Genomic DNA, 18,233 nt, shown 5'->3' with positions numbered 1-18,233 from the left:
GAGAGAGCAGCACGAAGGAGTAAACCAGAAGCGTGAAGCGACGATGAAGAAGGGAGGTAGTGGAGGGTGGTGGACAGAGGTGGAGAAATACGGAGAGCGTCACGGAGGAGGGCTGAGGGAGAGGAGAGGACGGCAGAGGCAGGGAGCCGCTTGAGGTTTCCGTCTTCTGCGTCGGGTTAGGATAGGTTAAGGGAGAGTGGCACCGCTTGGTACCGCGATGGGGGTTCGCCTTATAGTCGCGTGACCCGATGATTCACCGAACTTCCCCCTTCTTCCTCCGGGCTCGGAGAGCACCCTCCGTTCGCCATCCCCGCTTCACGTTCCTCGTCGTTGAATGTCCCTGCCAGCCTGCCCTTCCGTCGAGCTCGAACTCGCGCTCACGATATCCCCGCGGGCCATTCACGATCGCTTTGCCTGCCGTCTCGTCTTTTCTCGTCACGTTTTTCGCTCGCCTCCATCGATTTCCTGCGTTCTCTCGAGCATGGCGCGCCCGGGGATGCCGTCGTCGTCGTCACCGTTGTCGTTGAAACTCTTCTGCCGGACGATGAGGCCCCCGAGGGGTTTCATTGCTGCCCGCACTGCCCGTCGAGCTACATGCTCGCGTGTGCGCGTCATCACGCCGAAGAAAACGACGTCTTTTATTACCGGTGCGACGCGGGACGCGAATCGCGTTAGCGCGACGGCAACCTACGGCAGCAGCTTCCGATCGCCGGGAAGGGAATATCGTTGAAAGCGCGTCATTTCGAACGGACAGATTAAATAATAAAACAGCGCATCCACGTTCGAAGCTTCAAAAATGTATCATCTACTGAAAGTTCAAACTCGATAAATTTTCATGTGTATTGATGTACGCGTCACGTTTCACCGGCTTCTGCTTACGTGAACTATCCACGGCAATTTTCCGGTAAATGACCAGACAACAGATGAAACTCGAAGGTGGACGGCTTGATCCCGTGGTAAATGTGCGGTGAGAATATAGGCCAACAAAGAAGCGGGCTCTTTAATGCGGATGGAATACGAGGACAATGTATACGGGTCGTTGTACGTGTTCACGTCGAGGGAGAGAGGGGGAGTGAGAGCGAGCGTGCGAGAGAGGGAGCGTAACCGCAATCGATGACGACGCCGCGGACTCCATCAGCATACCGGTGGCCGCTCGCCGATATATTGCCCCCCAGGCTCAATGAATCACGTAAATGTTGTTCCGTCGAGCGTGGAAATATCCTACGATCACGGCCGGCGTTAAACGGAGAACTATTCGATCGTTTCCGCCGTTTGCGCCAGCATGCAACTCCAGAAGAAGGTGGGAAGGGGGTGGCCCCCGACTTTAAAGTTCCTGTGTGCCGCCGACGGCAATCGTCGGCATGAGTAATTTCCATGGCGAGGCGACTTATCGCCACTGTTTTCCCTGCTTTTTGCCGCCGTGTGTCTCGCCGCGCGGAAATTCGGCCGCGTGCGTGCGCGCGCCCTCGTACGCTAATGAGATGCAAATACGCGCGAGAGAGATTGTTGCCGCAATTTATCCCATCCGCCATCCGCGCTCATAAAGACTCGACAAATGCCGGATCGAAGTAAACTTAAAGGCGTAATAATGAAAATGGTAATTTTCCCCTCATCCCTCTCCCCTCCCTGGACCGCGCCATGAATATTCTGACGGCGACGGCGCCGCGCGCATTTTCATTCACGCTGACCGGAGCGTATGAATAACCTAATGAAAAAAAGCACCCTTGCTTTGCGCGAGGTATTCGCGTCCGCCTGGGATTACGCTGCATCGGTTTGCACGATCACATGAATTATATCGCGGCCGACATGATTGCAGTCGTTTCCGTGATCGGCTAGATACGAGATGCATTTATGCAATTGCGACACGTGACAACACCCGAACGACAAACAATGCCGGAAGTGTATACCATGTATTTAGATGTATAACTTGATGTATTTAAGTGTATAATTTGGTACAATTTAATCATGTCTATGCGAGAATTAATTTATTAATGAATTCTGTGCGTTTTTAATCCCGGAACAACACGCAAATGTATCAGACAATATATTATGTTCTTAAAATCTTCCGTCTCGTTCTGAACCGATTTAAGATTGAAAGTTGTAGAACTGGCATGAAGAAATTGAACTGAATTAAACTAATCTCGTTGAATTTGCCAGCTCGCTCTCTGCACGAAAATTTCTCGTTTCGTGTTTTGGGAATTACCAAAAAACTCGAGTCTCGGTTCGCCGATTAAACAATTAAACTGTGAGCCGCAATTTCGCCCAATAATTAATACGCTAATACAAACGATGTTATGGTACACAAAAGCGACTGTGGATTGAGAATGTTAATCCTGCTCTCGAAACGCGACACGAGCTCTTGCTCTAAATTAAACAACTCGCCGCAATGGGACGAGCGAGTACCCGCGAATTCCATCCAGTTACTTCTTGTTTTGCGTTTTGGTTTGGAGAATCGCGGTTGTCCACCGCTCTCTCTTTCTCTCGTTCTCTCTCTCTCTCTCTCTCTCTCTCTCTCTCTCTCTCTTTTTCTCTCGCTTTCTCTCGCTCTCTGTCCCGAGCAATATGCGGTGAGGTATCGAGGAGGAAATTAATCATGCATACATCGGCAGATCGGGACCGATACAATCGAGAGTGAAATGAATTTCCGCGATCTTTCCCGCGCAAGAGGGAAGGAGAGAAAGAGAGAAATTACTCCAGTTTTCGGCAATCGGATTTTTAATTTCCCTGAAAGCGCGCGTATCGCGCACGTTTAGATGGAAACGAATATTGCCGAGAAATAATCGTATCGCGTGTGTGCGTACGTGCGCTATGAAAATACGTATATACGCAATGTGGAGAAGCGTGGTGCGCACCTAGTATACTTGTATTAACTCGTCGCGTCATTTAATGTTGGACGGAATTCGCGCGACCGGCCGTTTGTACAGCGGAATCCGCCGCATAGCCGCGGGTTAGTTATCTGCAGTATAAATAATAATCCAGCAGCATATACTCGTTATTAAGCGAGGTTGCGACTGAACAGTCGCATTTTTACCTGTTGACGAATCATCGATGTGCATCACGCTTATTGGCCTCGCCGAGTGGAAACGCTTCCTTTCATCGATTGCGGCACGCGGCGAAACAATGCAGCGGAGGAATGAGACGAAAGAGCGAGAGAGAAAGAGAGAGAAAAAGACAGGGCTACGCGGGGTAACAACGACTCTTGGAATAATTGTTCCAATCGATCTCGCCGCTCGCGCACGCATTCCTCATGCGACATGCGAAGCGTGCTGCATAATAAATTTTCTATGTAAATCGTTTCCCGATCTTTCTGTTCATTAGCCGGATGTGTCACGTACGTTATCCCGCGGAAAGAAAACTATTTTCAAACTTCATCCCCCGAACCAATTTGGCCCGTACCCGTCGTGTTAATTAGAAACTAGTTTCAGTACGCGCGTGCCGTCGCTTGACACGTACACGGGCGTTTTCAACGATGCAAATCTCGTAGCACGACACGACTGCATATCAACAAGGGGGAGAGGGATATCGGCACGCCCGCGCATACACGCACGTACACGGGAATCGCGCACGAGTTCGCGATATTCTCTCCCGCGCGCTGCTCTTTCCTCTCCGCTAGCTTGTGGGTCCAAGTTTGGTTTACAGATCGGCGAAATTGAAAGAGAAATAAAACAAACCCGGAGCGACGCGCACCGAATTGAAGGGGGTGGATTTTGTAGAGTGTAACTGAATACGCGATGTCACCACCCTCGCGCGCGCGCGTGAGCTATCGCCCACACAATGCTTCCGGCGGACAAAAGCTCGCTCGACGAAGAAAGCGAGCGAGCGATAAGGGAAGGCAGCGCCGAGTGCTTTTGGGATCGGGTCCCGATTTCGACTTGCAACCCCCGTTTAAGCGCGATAACGAAAGCCGTTACGATCGCAAGAAGCCACCCCCGCGTCACGTATCGCGGCGAAGCTACAGCGGGGTTTATCCGCTCCGTTTGCATTTTTTCCCCTTCTCTCCTCCATCCTACGCATCCCTCTCTCCGTCGCCTTCTTGTTGGCGGAAGTTGGTGCAACACGAGGACAGGAACCGTAACCGTTCTGGGTGACTTCGGATCTCGATGCTGCGAGCATCTGCACGTGCGCGATGGCGAAATTGCGTGTTTCTTTCCTCGCATTTACGGGAACTATCGAATGCTCTTTTGATCATAGCTTCTTTGATCAATTTAGGAACGGGTCTTTCTTCCGGGCGAAGCCCAGCATCGCGGGGCGGTCGTCGTTTATCACATTTTTGTTACCTTCATCGCGCTACTCGACGCCGGTGCACTTTGAATAAGCAGATTAACTATTCTCTTTCAAGGGGCGGGAATGAGGGGATAACTCACCCCGCAGCTGCAGTGGCAAGAAGCGCTAATATAGAACTACTGCGTCCCTCGATCGCGGAAGATACGCCCCAGAAACGCGCGCTGGCCAGGGCTCGCGAGCGCGTAATTTCATAAAATTCTCTAAAGCGGATAAACAAGGCAAAATTTACTTAGGTTCGCGAGTACACGGATATACGTTTTATGACGATAACGTCGAGTTTATTTAGCATTAACATGAGTTTAGCCAGGTTGCGAGCATATAATCCACAACGCGTCACGAAAAATGTACGCAGTAACTGTGCGTGAAAATGTACGCATGCCAGAGAACGTGGCCTCTCATCTTGACAAAAAAATTATGGTAAAATCTTCACGTATCCTGGCGAGATGTTTAATTTTATATAAACTCTGTGTTTGTTATGCGAAGCCTGTATAACAAATTACGACGTAACGTGGAACGTAAGATGAAAACGTTACATTGTATATTTAATCTGTTTAACAATTTTTCTCAAATAATATTTACCCTCCTTTTCTATTTCTGCTTCGAAGTTTGCTGGCGTGCTCGCTTTTTCCGTTTGCCTTTTGGGTTACCGTTGTTTTGTGCATGTTGCGTTCCCCATAGAGCTTCGTCTTTTTTGCCTTTTCTTTTTTCCCACAATGAGATATGAGTAAAAGTCCATAATGACATTTTGATAGGTTCGACCATTCGTGCGCGGGCGATATACATATCCTCTTTTCGCGTTTTTGCGACGTGGCAGCAGCGGTAGAAAAGCACGCCACTTTGTCGAAGTTGTCGGTGTGTTCAGTCCTGTAACCATCGTCTCGCGGTCCCTTGTGAGATCCCTTTTTGCTCCCGCTGACGTCGTTTTCTCTCTCCCTCTCTCTCCCCCGCTCCGAGCGATTTTAAGCGGTTTCCTCCGGGCGAAAGCGGCGTTTTCTCATTTCTGGCTCGCTGCTGATGAAAGATAAGTCTCGATATTTCACGTTCAATCGAGGCGTTCCGCACTCACGTAGTTTATTTATCTCCGAAACGCGAAGAGTCAACGACATCGATTGCTGAAGCAATTTTTCGGAGAACTCCTGAGGTCAACGCCGCGTCTTGCCCTTTCGATAATCGTCTGTTTTTCCTATCTTTCTCTTTCTCTGTCTATCCTTGTCTGCCTTTTTTTTTATCTCTATTGTCTATTAAATTTTCACCCGTGATTTGATTACTTTGACCATTGATCTAGGCGAGCAAATAAACGTTACATGTGAAAGGTGATTGATACCGACATGTCGATGACAATCGCGTTCTCGTCAATATTTAACATCAATCGTATCACTTGGCAGTAAACATATTATTCCTTTATCGAAAGCGAGAGACTATGCGTGCAAAAGAGAATAATAAAAACTACAAAATAAGAGAAAGAGAGAAATCGCGCGCAATGTTCTGTCGGTTCATTCTTGGAATAACGATTTGCCCTTCTCTTTTATATTTATTCTCTTATTTAAATATTTTAAAGCGGAGCGCAGTCCGGCTTGATAATTTCTCTCCCTTTTGTAACTGACGTCGCGTGGGTCTGAAAATTCGGGGCATCTGAAATTCTAATAGGACGTATTTTTCGTCATTTTCGTTTTACTCTAGAAGCTCATTTCCCTTAACGTCTCGCAAAAGTATTTATCTACTTGCATAATATTTACGTAAAGATAGAAACTCGCGTAAAGATAGAGGAGAAATATTAAGTAGCAGCGGTAACAGCAACAGCACCAGCACCAGCAGCATGCTCACGCTCGCGCGATGCTCTTCTTTGCCACGACTTGTCTCGATATTTAACCTCAGAAGCCGTTTTACCCGACGTGCGCGCGAGAGAACGGCGACGTGACATTTTGTCGCTGGTGCACACTGGAATCGATCGTCACGCTTGCCTTTGTTTGACTTAATTACCACAGTGATAGATCGGTAGATAGGCACCGCACGTCCGACCGTCGTCGACAATCGAGCACCGGTCGAGGGGTGGCTCGTGCTCGGCTCGGCTGAAATTTCGCCGAGCGCAGGCTCGACACGAACGTTAAGAACCATCAAGAGAGAGAGAGAGAATGATACAGTGGATCGATAGAAAGACGAGGATGAACATTTTTAAGAACCATCAGGAGAGAGAGAGAGAGAGAGAGAGAGAGAGAGAGAATGATACGCGTACGGTGGATCGATAGAAAGACGAGGATATACGTTTTTCGCATTTTCGATTTCCTGAAAACGAGAGACGTTTCGGGAAAAACTGTGATCCACGCGCGAGAGACCGTCGAAGCTGGCGAGAAGTCGGAATGAAACTTCCGAATTAAAATAGCTCAATTTCAAGTTTCTTCGTGTCAGAAATTATTATTTTCTTCCTTCTCGCGTCAAACTTTCTTACGTAAATATTTAATTTATCGAGAAAGATCATAGAGAGAGGAGCGGGAGAAACGTAACGCTTCAGGTATTCCGTAGTCATCCTTCTGTGCGCTGGAACGTTTTATCTTCGCGTGCATGACGGCTAAAGCTTCCTATTGCATTCCGATGCAGTTGAATACGTTGATAGCCGTGCAGTTGCAAGTACATGATAAAAAGACGGTAACAATAGCGTCGGGACTCGCTCACATTGCGCGAATCGTTTGCACCACACACGCCGGAGCGTAAATTACATCCGCTGTTTGATCAGCGTTAAGCTCTTTGCTGTTAAGAGCGACCCACGTATCGATTGCGTAAAAATGTGCCAAGTAGAATAACTGTAGGATAAAGGTGGCGATGGTGCAGCTGGTGGTTCGCCGACTAATGCCGGCCGCGCGTATAATAAGCCAATATAAATGCAAATGTCCGTGAGAGTGGGTATATATTTTGTATTTAGTGGCTTTAGTGAAATAACACGGCGAAATTATGTGGAGTTATATTATTAAAGCAAAATTGCACCGCAAATAAAAGCTCGTTATCTACGCGCAAGACACGATCGGCACGTGTGTACACGTAAGTTGCGCCAAGCCGGATCTCATTCTGGCATTATTCACGACATTTGTATCATACTTTATTTCATTGTTATTCCGAAAACGAAAACAGTCCTGACGATCCTGAATCAACCGGGTGAAATATTGATCTTCAATGCGTACTCGTCCATTTAATCCGTTTTACTTGGCTTAACAGCCAAAATTCGTTCTAATTTCGCGAATTTGATGTCAAGCTTTTCAAAAAACATGTCTTGTTTATACTTTATAATTCACGTGTATGCGCCTTTATTTATGCATGTCGTACGTATGTGTTACACGGAATAACTGCTAGTTTGAATACGCTCGGGCACAAAAATGTAACTCTTGCTACGCGTCGTACGATGTAACGAAAGGTAGTATATACATTTAAATCGCTTATGTGCAAAATTTGAAACTGAATCTTTGAGAAGTAAGTAGTTTGAACGAACGAGAGAGACGGCAGAGAAAAAGGTTGTAGAAGAGCAAAGTAACCAAAGTAACTGTGAACCAAGGAAACTTTTGGTACAGCGTTAGAAGTAACGATGCACTTCGTGGCACCGTGTTGGTAAGAGATCCAGCTCGCGTCGATAAAAGATAGACTTCGTGTCTGACAATTGGAATCGAATGTGGAACGTCCCATCGCATTTGTACGTCTCCAACCAGTACTAACTCTATTACCAAGTTTTCCTTCATTAAATACTTGAAACCTGCTCTCCGAAAAGCGCTACATCGCGATTTTCTTGCGCTACAAAGTTGTTATCGTTACAAAGTTAAGATATATAATTATGGTATCTGTTTCTCTTTTACCAAGAACTCACATCTACTCACGTCTACCATGTTACAGATATGTCGAAATGAGATATTTTGTATTATATATTTATTTTAATATGAGAGCTTTATTTAATCATAGATAAAAATGTATATAGAGTAAATATCGTATATAGGGCAATATCATATAATACTGCGCGAGATTTCTTTTTAAGGAAAGCTCAGTTTGCCAATCACTTACTGATCGATTACCGGCTCTAGTAATCTTCGATTCACGATCGGCGGTTGGATGGAGCGCAGTAAATCGAAATCTTGCCATCGCGTCCAGCGAGGATCCACATGATGAAAATTAAACGAAATCGAAACGTGACCCAATCGATCACCAACCAAACATTGATAGAGGAAGGGAAGTTATCGATAAGCATCGACCAGCCAAGGAAATTGATTCGAGTCAATGCGGCTGAGGATTCGTAAGCCACGAGCCGATATCAATATACGTTTCGAAAACGACTCGATTCGTCGGAGGAGTCAATTTCGCTTATCCATGCCATAGTTGGGTCTTCGTGCCATCTGTATATATGTATACACGATTTGGTATACGGAGTGTCCCAGCACTGTGAGCGTTCTCAATAAACTACGATTCCATTCTGTTGAAATAATGCTTGAAAACATCGATAAGTCTGTAGCGCTTAAATAATCAACGATAGAACATTTCATGAAAAGATTTTCATGAAATACACTTTAGAGGTAAAACACGTACTAAAATCCTTTTATATTATGTCTTCCTTTAACGGAAATTTTATCTGATATATTTCGCAAATTTTATTTGAAAAATAATGTAATAAATAATGAGAATTTTAACGAGACAAAAGTATCTGTAAAATTTCCATCGTCAGACAGATGAGTTCTAGATTTCCGAGACAATGCCGGACACGTTACAACAGTTATTTATTATCCATTTTGCAGCTTATGCAGTCATGAATAACGTAGTCCAACAATAAAATAGCATCATCATTTCTCCTAAATTGTATAAAGATAGATGGCGAGGGAAACGAGATGATTGCAACGTGTCCAAGAATCACCGCTTACGTATGCGAATGGCCAAAAAGACATACGATAATTTCGGGACACGTTGTATATTCTTAAGGCAAAGATCGATCGTTATCTGCATCAGTCGCGTGCCGATGAGAGGCGGTGACGATGCCGGGAATAAGAAATTATGTCGTAAGGGTTGGCGCGTGCCAAACTCACCCCCTCCCGCGCCGTAAACCATGATTACAATACATGTATACACATCTATGCAAATGTACGTAGCACGTCTATACTTATGGTAGACAGGACGCAATCGTAGCTAGGTACTGCATCCATATGCATCGCGGGATCGTAAAGAACAACGTTGTCGAAATTAAGGTAGCGTATGCCGAAGCCGGGAAAAGTGTGTTCGCCTTGCAAATGAGCACGAGGCTTTCCTTGAGTTTCACTGGGTGGTAATCAGGCGAATGAGCGGCTAAAATTGAACGCTATCTTGGACGGTTATCTCGAATTTTGGAAGCAGCGGACGCGCAAACGGCTTTATCAATTTCAAGTTCCGGTAGGCGGGCAAGAGAGCGTGTGGTTTAGTTGGTCAAATATTTGCGATGGTGGCTCGCCGATGTTCCCGATTACTCTTTTCCCTCGCGTATACAGCCTTACAGCTTCTGAAAATTTCATCTGGAAAATGGCAGCACGCACGCACGGAGATATTGATTGAGAGAACTAAAAATTCCGCTGAGCTCGACCGAGTGGCGGACAGTCGATTGAGTCCGGGGAGGATTTTCCTGCTTACGGTTGTGACTTTTTTATTACGATTGCAAAGCGGGTTGCGTTATCGAGCTAAGCTAAAAAAAAGGGCAAAGCTACTTCTTTCCGATAGCAGTCATACGAGCATCACGAGCAGGATTATCTTCGGGTCCTTTATATATCTCGACTACAGTCTGCTTTCGAATATAAAGAGCAGATCAACGCCGAGCGAGAATGCTATCCGACCCGATTAACGTATCGGAAAACTCATCCGCGCGATCTCACGTACGCGACGATAGGGTCTTTAAGCCTTTGCCATGGCGATTCCGAGTGCTGTTTCAACTCTTCTCTTCTCCTTTTTCTCGACATTCATGAATACGTATCGTTACGTTCCGTCTGCCGTGCATGTCGAAATTTCATTATATTAGATTCCAATATCCATCGCACGTGTTCTCGCGAAAAGAACCGTTTATCCATCGCGTATCGGACAATGGTTTAATTTACAACTACTTAAAAAAGTAACACTTAATAACGCAGCAAACGAGCGCGTACTACTCATCTATTATATCGGCTACTACTTTTGTTTAATCCAATTGTTTGCATTCATTGTGCGCGTCCACTCGCGGTTTATTGAAGCAATTTATTGCATGCATTGTATGCATTGTACGCATTGTACGAAATTATGTCTCACAGCGGAAAGCGGTTTCGTAAGAGATTTTATCCCTTAAGCATGCTCGACGTTGCATTTAGCGCAGAAAAGATCATAAAAACGCTCCTCCCATTCCTGTCTTTCTCTTATCTCTTCTGCCTGTTCCTGATATGCCGTAATGCGGCCGAGCGTACATAAGTGAAAAAACATAACGCGGAATATCCAGGGAGAAAGAGCGCTCTTTCGACTGACTGAAGCGCGTGAAGGAGAAGGTGGAGGGTCGGAAGGCAGAGGTGGGTGGATGGAGAAGAAAGGATCGTGTGGAACAACGTGAAGAGTGTCGGCTGCGTTAGTGAGTGGTAGTGAGTCTGCAGCAAGAGAAAAAAAGATAGAGAGATAGAGATAGGAGGGTGAAACGGGGGAGGGGGTGGAGAATCGGGCGGAGAGGAGAAACCGCTGCCGTGCCACAAAGTAGGCGCGGCGCTTTATCGTCGAGTAAAGGCTAAGAGACGCTCTCCCTTACACTCTTTTACCGTGCTTCCTGGATATCTCTTCCCTCTGCACCCTCTCATGCCCCTCCATCCTCCGCTTATCGTAACAAGTTCTTCTGTCGGCGAGATGCAACCGTCAATGCGTCGTCGTTATACCGCGCCCCTCCTCCTCCATCGTCACGAGTTCCGTACGGGGTGCAGACAATTTCCCCTGCACGATTTCATCGAGCCACCTCTTCTTCGCTCAATCTGCCCCGAATTGTACCATTGGGTTGACCGAAAAGTCCATGCTGATTCTTTTAACAAAATTCAAATGCAAAACTGCATTAAGAATTAATATAAAAGTTTTGCGGAAAATCCGTGCGGATTTTTTAGCAGATTTCTGACGCAAAACTTTGTAGTATTAATTCTTGCTAAGATGGTGAGCATGGGTTTTCCGGTCAATATTAGCTCTCGACGGTGTTACCGTCAAGATGGCCTGGACCAATATGTGCGCGCGTGCAAGTACACGATGATGCATACGCGAATGCTCATTCATTCACGAGCGAGAGGAGTAAATGGGAGGATCGTGGCGTGATGCAGATCACGCGCCGACTGCGATGTGCGTTATGACTCAGACGTATGATCGAACCGTTCACGAGCATCACGCTTTCCGCGAATGCTTGATAGGAAATCTATATTTACGTCGGGGATGTTATTTATTTATGTCGCGTTATTGAATATCAGCTGATGCAACTTGGAACATTGTGCTTGTTATGCGATCTAATATTATATTTATATCAATTTTATTTACGTTGCGCGAACATGCAGACAAAAGCGCACAATTGACTCTTCGAGTTATCGCGAGTTATATGATATGTAGCGTAGAGAGAAGCAGATTAGATACGATTAAGTCGGTTTCTCGATATCTATTACAATTGAGAGTTACGTGATCCTAGCACTATTATGTGTATCATAGCTTCTTCGAAACTACTCTGATCTTTCATGTATCTCTCATGTATCTTAATCTTGCATTGTACTTTCACAAACTTTCTTTCTCCATTCGTTAACTGTTACCACGGAGGCTTGACGAAAGTGTGTCTGTTTTTGTTACAGGCGACGTGATTGGCCAGCGGTTCCTGGGCAACGAGAGCCACGTGGAGCACTTCAAGCTCCTAGAACGTGCGACTACCTCCATCCTGATCGGGGCCAGGTAATTGTTACGTGATTCGATTCTTAGCCACGTCGCTCCCTCTCGCGCTACCGTGGGGGCTTACATAAATGAGATAGCCATCAGCCACGAGCTAGGTTCTGTTCATTGGTGGCACGAGCCCCGAGTAGCCAACGGACCGAGTCATTCATTCGATTATGCATCAGCAACGCGGCTGACGCAGCATCACGCGTATTACTGGTAAACAGAGGAGTGGTTTACGAGATTCATTTGCATTCAAGAGCCAAAGATGGTATGCAACGTACCGGGTGTTCCGGACCATCATTCTTTGATGTCGAAATGTCCAATTAAACCATTATTTTAATAGTTATAAAGTAAAACTATTATTGCAGTTATTATTCCTCGTTTCTGAAATTCCGACTTTCTTTGAAGTTACATTTACGTAAATCTTTTTTTTTAACCATCTTTTGATCTCCGATATCGCCTCATTAAGTAAGCTCTAATATAAAATTCCGTTCAAGTAAAAATCATTCAAACCGAGAAACGTAGAATACGGTTTTGTGCTGTTCGCACCTCTGACGTTCGTTTATTCGTTCCGTTTCCGAAGAGCCCTCCATCTTCAGTTTGCTTGTAACTTCGATACCATTGGATCCGCGACGTTTCTATTGAAGAAAAATCGGTTTTCAGATTGGTCAAAGGACTCGTGGAAGAAAGATATATCTGAAACATCTTGTTATCCACGATCGATTCAACCGATAGACACACAAGAGAAGACGGTTCTTCTTATTCAAAAATTTATCTCATATTTTGCAGAGTCCCGATGTCCCGCATCGCCGTTTTGTGTAACTTTTCCGCTTTCTAACATTATTTCATCAATCTGCTCCAGTTATCCGCTATTGAAGTCGCGAGCTCGAGATCAAAAGCATATCTCTTTGCGGAATCTGATACAAATACGTTGACTAATGGAAATTTGATACGGATCGCAAAATAATTTAATTTTTTCCCCGATCGTGCTATCCGCCAACAGTCAGCACAATGTTCATGGCTCGTAAAAATCAATTACATATCCGAGATATACAACATCGAATCTTTTACGACTGCAATTCCGTCCTCTGAGCCGTTTTTCCTCTTTTTTTTTTGTTTGATTTATCTCGCGTTTCTTTCGCGCGTATTGTGACTTCGCCCAGAAAAACCGGAAAGATTTTGCGATCGAAAAAACAATTTATATATTCTGTCCTTGATCCGTCTCGTGAATGCGACCCATTCTTTGTCAATTTTTGCTGTCTTACTCGTAATTACTGATGCTTGCTCTCGCGCTTCAATTCGGATTCGTTGGCACAGAGACGCGCGAAGCGCAGAGATTACGGACGCGATTTATGGGTGGGATTTAACGCTCTCGTTTCGTTTTTCAGGAACGCCATTTACAACATAAGTCTGCACGACCTAACGGAGATCGCCGACCAGGTGAGTACAGCGCGCAGTATAACCATTTCCAATATCTAGAGCTCGACAAAGAATGATTTAAATTGGAGGACCGACAGGAAGATTTAAATAGCCTCGTGCTGCTCTCACTCTTTTTCCCTTTGGGTTACATATTTCAAAAATCGTCGCAGCCATCTGTTAAAAGAGTTTAATGTTAAAAGAGCTGACAATTTACTGGCCCGCTTTTTCCCGATTGTCAATAGGATGATTTTTCGAAACAAATGCGATTCAAAAACGTACTTTCACTAATGTGATTTTAGTGACATTTAAAATCGTAGCAAATTCTAAAATTATTTTGGTATGGATAACTGTTATTTACCACAAAATTCTCTCTTTTATCACAATATTCCTAAAAATCGCAACACATAATACGGATCCTAATGACCTTTTTCTGCGAAAAGTTCAAAAGTCAATTTTAAGTCAGATTTGAGCGGAAACGTTGCTATTCGTAGTCAGCTATAATAGGAGATATCAAATTTAGTTTGGACATTCACAGAAAAATTATTCAATACACAATGGAAAAAGAACTTCCTTGCTGAGAATATATCCTGCAGTTGTATTATGCGATACAAGAACACAGTCGTAAACGCGTTATAACTCTCGCAATACGGTTTCCGGTTACGGGTCCTTCTTACGGCGACCTCCGGTCCAATTAGTTCGACGGGATTACATATGTACATCCGAGTGCTGCTCCCAAGACAGCGGGGCACAAGTCACAAAAGCGATATTGATCTTCGCTGCGAACCATGCAACTCGCGAAACTCCACGAGAAACTGGCACTCGGCAGAACCCGCAGAAAGTAGGAGGAGAGGTTGGCGCGAACGGCCGGGAGAGTCTTGGCTCTCCGAGGCGACGTAGATAACGTAGCGAGAGGAGATCGATCGGAGACAGCTCCTCGGCCAATAACATCCCCACCGCCACCGTCAGAATGGAATCGTAAAAGTCACCCTGCTCGGGCTTCAACCCTTGTAACGGCTCGCGCCGTATCGCGCGACCGACCGCTGCGACCGATCGATACCGATTTGAAGGATTTAGCTGTAATGGAAAGGTAGCGCGCGCGGAAAAGGCCCGTGGAACTTTGCCGATACCTTGAGTCGACTCGATGCAGTTTAGCTACTTTCGGAAGGAAAAAGCGCTCCCGCTCGAGAATCATCGTTCTTTCGAGAATAAATCCCCCTTTCATGGGAAACAAACTGAACCGACTTGATTCTCGTCGGAGGGTACACGGCGAATCTGCCGCTATTTCTAATCTTCTTACATCGCGGAACTTCCATCTGATACTTATTCCTGCAACGTCGAGTACGCGTTCCGCTTTTTATGATCAAAATTGTCTTTCTCGAAGAATTTGCGCGATTGATGAAAATCGGTCGCGCGTTCTACGTCTTTGATCATTTTTTTTCTTTTTTTTTTAAACTACTCTCTCGCAGACTGATCGCATTTTGTTTACCGATTTGTATGACTGACATTCTATAATATTTACGACTAATCGTATCGGTCAATTATTTTTGCAATAAATTATTTACTTTACAGGGATACGAGGCAGTATTAAATGTTTTCCTAAATAAAATCGAGAACAGATTAATTGGCAATTTACAATAATGTAATATTGCCGGATTAAATTGGATGACTTTTATTGTGTACATTTATATGATATATCTTTGCGAAAATGTGAACCGTCATTGAATCCACTCTTTCCATTCGCGTTTATTTATGCATGTTTTCAACGTAGAAATGCTGACAGTTTCGTTTATGGTTATCGCAAAGGATTTGAATGAAAGATAATTATATATATATATATATATATATAGATATATATGTATATACATATTTCGGATAGTATATTAGCAACTCAATTTATTGCAAATTCGAAAGGTAGCATAAAATTCTGACGTTAAATCATTATGAGAGAAATTTACATCTCATAACAGGATATATTTTGAATATTTGATATTTTCGTGTGTCGATATTGCATGGCTGTGCAACACGTTAATCAATCGTACATAAGTAAAGGCAAAGGCGAACGAGTTAAATTGCAGTTACGTGAATATGTCAATATCAAGAAAAGAGAATCTGCATCGGCCAGCGTAAATCATATCTTCCATTATTCAGCTTGATGGCTGAGTGCTCATTTCCATTAGACTTGCAATCGCTAATTAAACTGTAATTTTAATCGTCACGCAATTTAAAAGTTGCCATAATCCGAATGATGCTTTGTCGCAGAATTTCATCGAATTATTATCGAAACGATGCACATGCTAAATCTTTTCGCTTCTGATTCGCGCATGCATTCTCGATGGAATCAATATTCAGATTAATAACAAACAGCGTCGACAGATCGCGACGCGGTAAGTTATTTCGTGTACCATGCAACGCCGGTATTATCGGGACTGCAATCATTTTTCTCACGTGAAACAGGGACAGCCTTTTCGTTGTACTATCGCACCGCGCACTTGAGCGTTTCGCGCGCGACACGTACCACGTTAATTACGTGTTAAACAACTTACTAAACGCTTTGATCCCATTTTCATTCAATTAGCTTTTCTTATCAGCATTTATCAGTGTTCCTGCACGTATGTGCACTCTGGTAATTACGCGACGCAATCTGAAAATTTTGGAACGTTAACTCGCTTCTTCGGGACTCGCTGCTGGATTTATTTTCATCAAACTTTCGCGTCCGGTCTGTTGTAAGCAAATTTTTGTTCTAAGTAAAGAGGGAGAAACTGCAAAGTGTTTAACCGCACAACAGCCTTTTACCGTAAAGCATAATAGAGAATATAATGAAGAAAATGTAATAAAAAGCAAGAGAATGTAACTGAAAGCAACAAAATAGCCATTTTTAGTGGCTGCATAATGAAGCCTGAAATGAGGATAAAGACGCGTGGTGGAGTAGCGTAAACTAAAGTTAAATAGTCGAGCGTTTGACGTGATTTCAGAAGCTGACGGGGCACAGCAGGCCATGCTCGTTGGAAGACTGCCATTTCGATAAACAACAATTTTGCCCGACGTGCGGAACGTCATTCGCGCAAGAAAGACGTTGTTGACATCGTAATCTCTCCATGAAAGTTTTCCGCGGGGCTAATTGAGTCTGCCGCCACTCCCGTCGCAAGTTTAGTCGCTCGAGTGCTGCCGCCAACTCGGAACGAACGAGTGTTACTTCCGCCTACGATAAGATGAGATAATGGAAGATTCGAGAGAGAGAGAGAGAGAGACGAGAATCTCTCTTTCGAGAGAAACTTTCCTCGGTTCCGCAGCTTTTAGACAATTTGTACGCAATCAATCTGATACCTCAAGTGTGTTTTGTGATGGCGTGACGTCGCGTAAAGCGTAAAGCACATGGCCAAGTTCATGACGTTTCTTCGATCAGTGAACGCTAGTTTTAATTAATTATTTCAATCCCGAATAGTTGATATCCTACCAAATATCGTTGATATTTGAGACATTATAATATAATTAATTAATTAACTCTAATCTCGTCGTTTATCTCTTGTTGTTTTGCTTGGCAGACACGAATAGTTGATATCCTACCAAATATTGTTAATATTTGTAGTTTGAGACATAATACAATTAATTAATTAACTCTCGTCGTTTTGCTTGGCAGACACGAAATTTTATTGTTACGAAATGGTGTCTAAATTACATTGTGCACAGTAATTAAAGAAGTCATTAAAGAAGTCAGTTTAGCACTTGCGACACTTCAAAATGCATCCGGCATTTCGTAAGGTGGATTATGTGCGCGCGGGACTAATTCGTTTCTACAATGATATTTAATAGCGACAAGCGTAAATTTGGACGAACGGTGGTACATGAAAATTTACGTATACGCGTAATTTATGCTCGGCCACGATATAAGTTTCAACATTACCGCGGCGAGGAGAGTACATACTATAAAGAAACTTGGATCATTCCGGAATAAAAGGTTCGGCGCGTAAATTTATTCATGATTCATCTAACTTTGCCGCAGTTTTTTCCGCTCGTGACTATGAAAAGCCGCAGGATGCTCGCGGCTAACAAATTTCAAACTAAACCAATACTTATCGGCTCCGCCGATAGTGCATAATTTATGTTCGGTAGCTAACACTCCGGTGTGGTCGTGCTCCTCGAATCAATATGACGTCTTATCCACGAGAGCGAGCGTTTTACCAGGAAACACGCTGATGATGTATCGATTTATTCATGCCGCAGTTTTCTACTCGCAGTTCTCTCCGCACTACTCTCTCTGAGTGTCGTGTCAAATAATCCGGTAAATGGAAAAATTAAGCACCTATAGGTGCTATAGCTACGTATTCATGATCTCCGCTCGGCAGTCCTGTTTCATAAATGTCAAGCACAATATCGCCGATATCTTTGAGAGGGACGTGAAGGCTTATTAGTACGCAAGAGATAATTACAACAATAGATTCTCTCTGTCCTTCTCTTGTGCACGGACACAAAGTTGCGGCATTGTGATATATTATACAGATAATAGTCGCGCTGCGGATCTCGAAACGACTTAAACGATTTACTCGTTGAATACAATAACGCAGGAACTTCTCATTAACCAGCGCGAATGCGTAATTTATGTAATACACGTACCAGTTTCAGCCGCGTTTCCGGTGGTGGCT

General features: G+C 44.3%; 1 protein-coding gene across 1 annotated transcript in view; it reads left to right on the top strand.

Moving 5' to 3' along the window:
- Window positions 1–18,233, top strand: part of LOC105286641 (semaphorin-1A-like) — a 152,411-nt gene that overhangs the window by 83,261 nt on the left and 50,917 nt on the right. The window contains exons 3-4 of the mRNA XM_026970528.1: window positions 12,096–12,192; window positions 13,563–13,614. Of these exons, the coding sequence (XP_026826329.1) occupies window positions 12,096–12,192; window positions 13,563–13,614 (149 nt within the window). The remainder of the gene's footprint in view (window positions 1–12,095; window positions 12,193–13,562; window positions 13,615–18,233) is intronic.

The sequence above is a fragment of the Ooceraea biroi genome, chromosome 6, assembly GCF_003672135.1.
Source record: "Ooceraea biroi isolate clonal line C1 chromosome 6, Obir_v5.4, whole genome shotgun sequence".
Lineage (NCBI taxonomy): Eukaryota > Metazoa > Arthropoda > Insecta > Hymenoptera > Formicidae > Ooceraea > Ooceraea biroi.
Note: the sequence above shows the minus strand (reverse complement) of the source record. Positions and strands in the feature narration are given on the sequence as shown.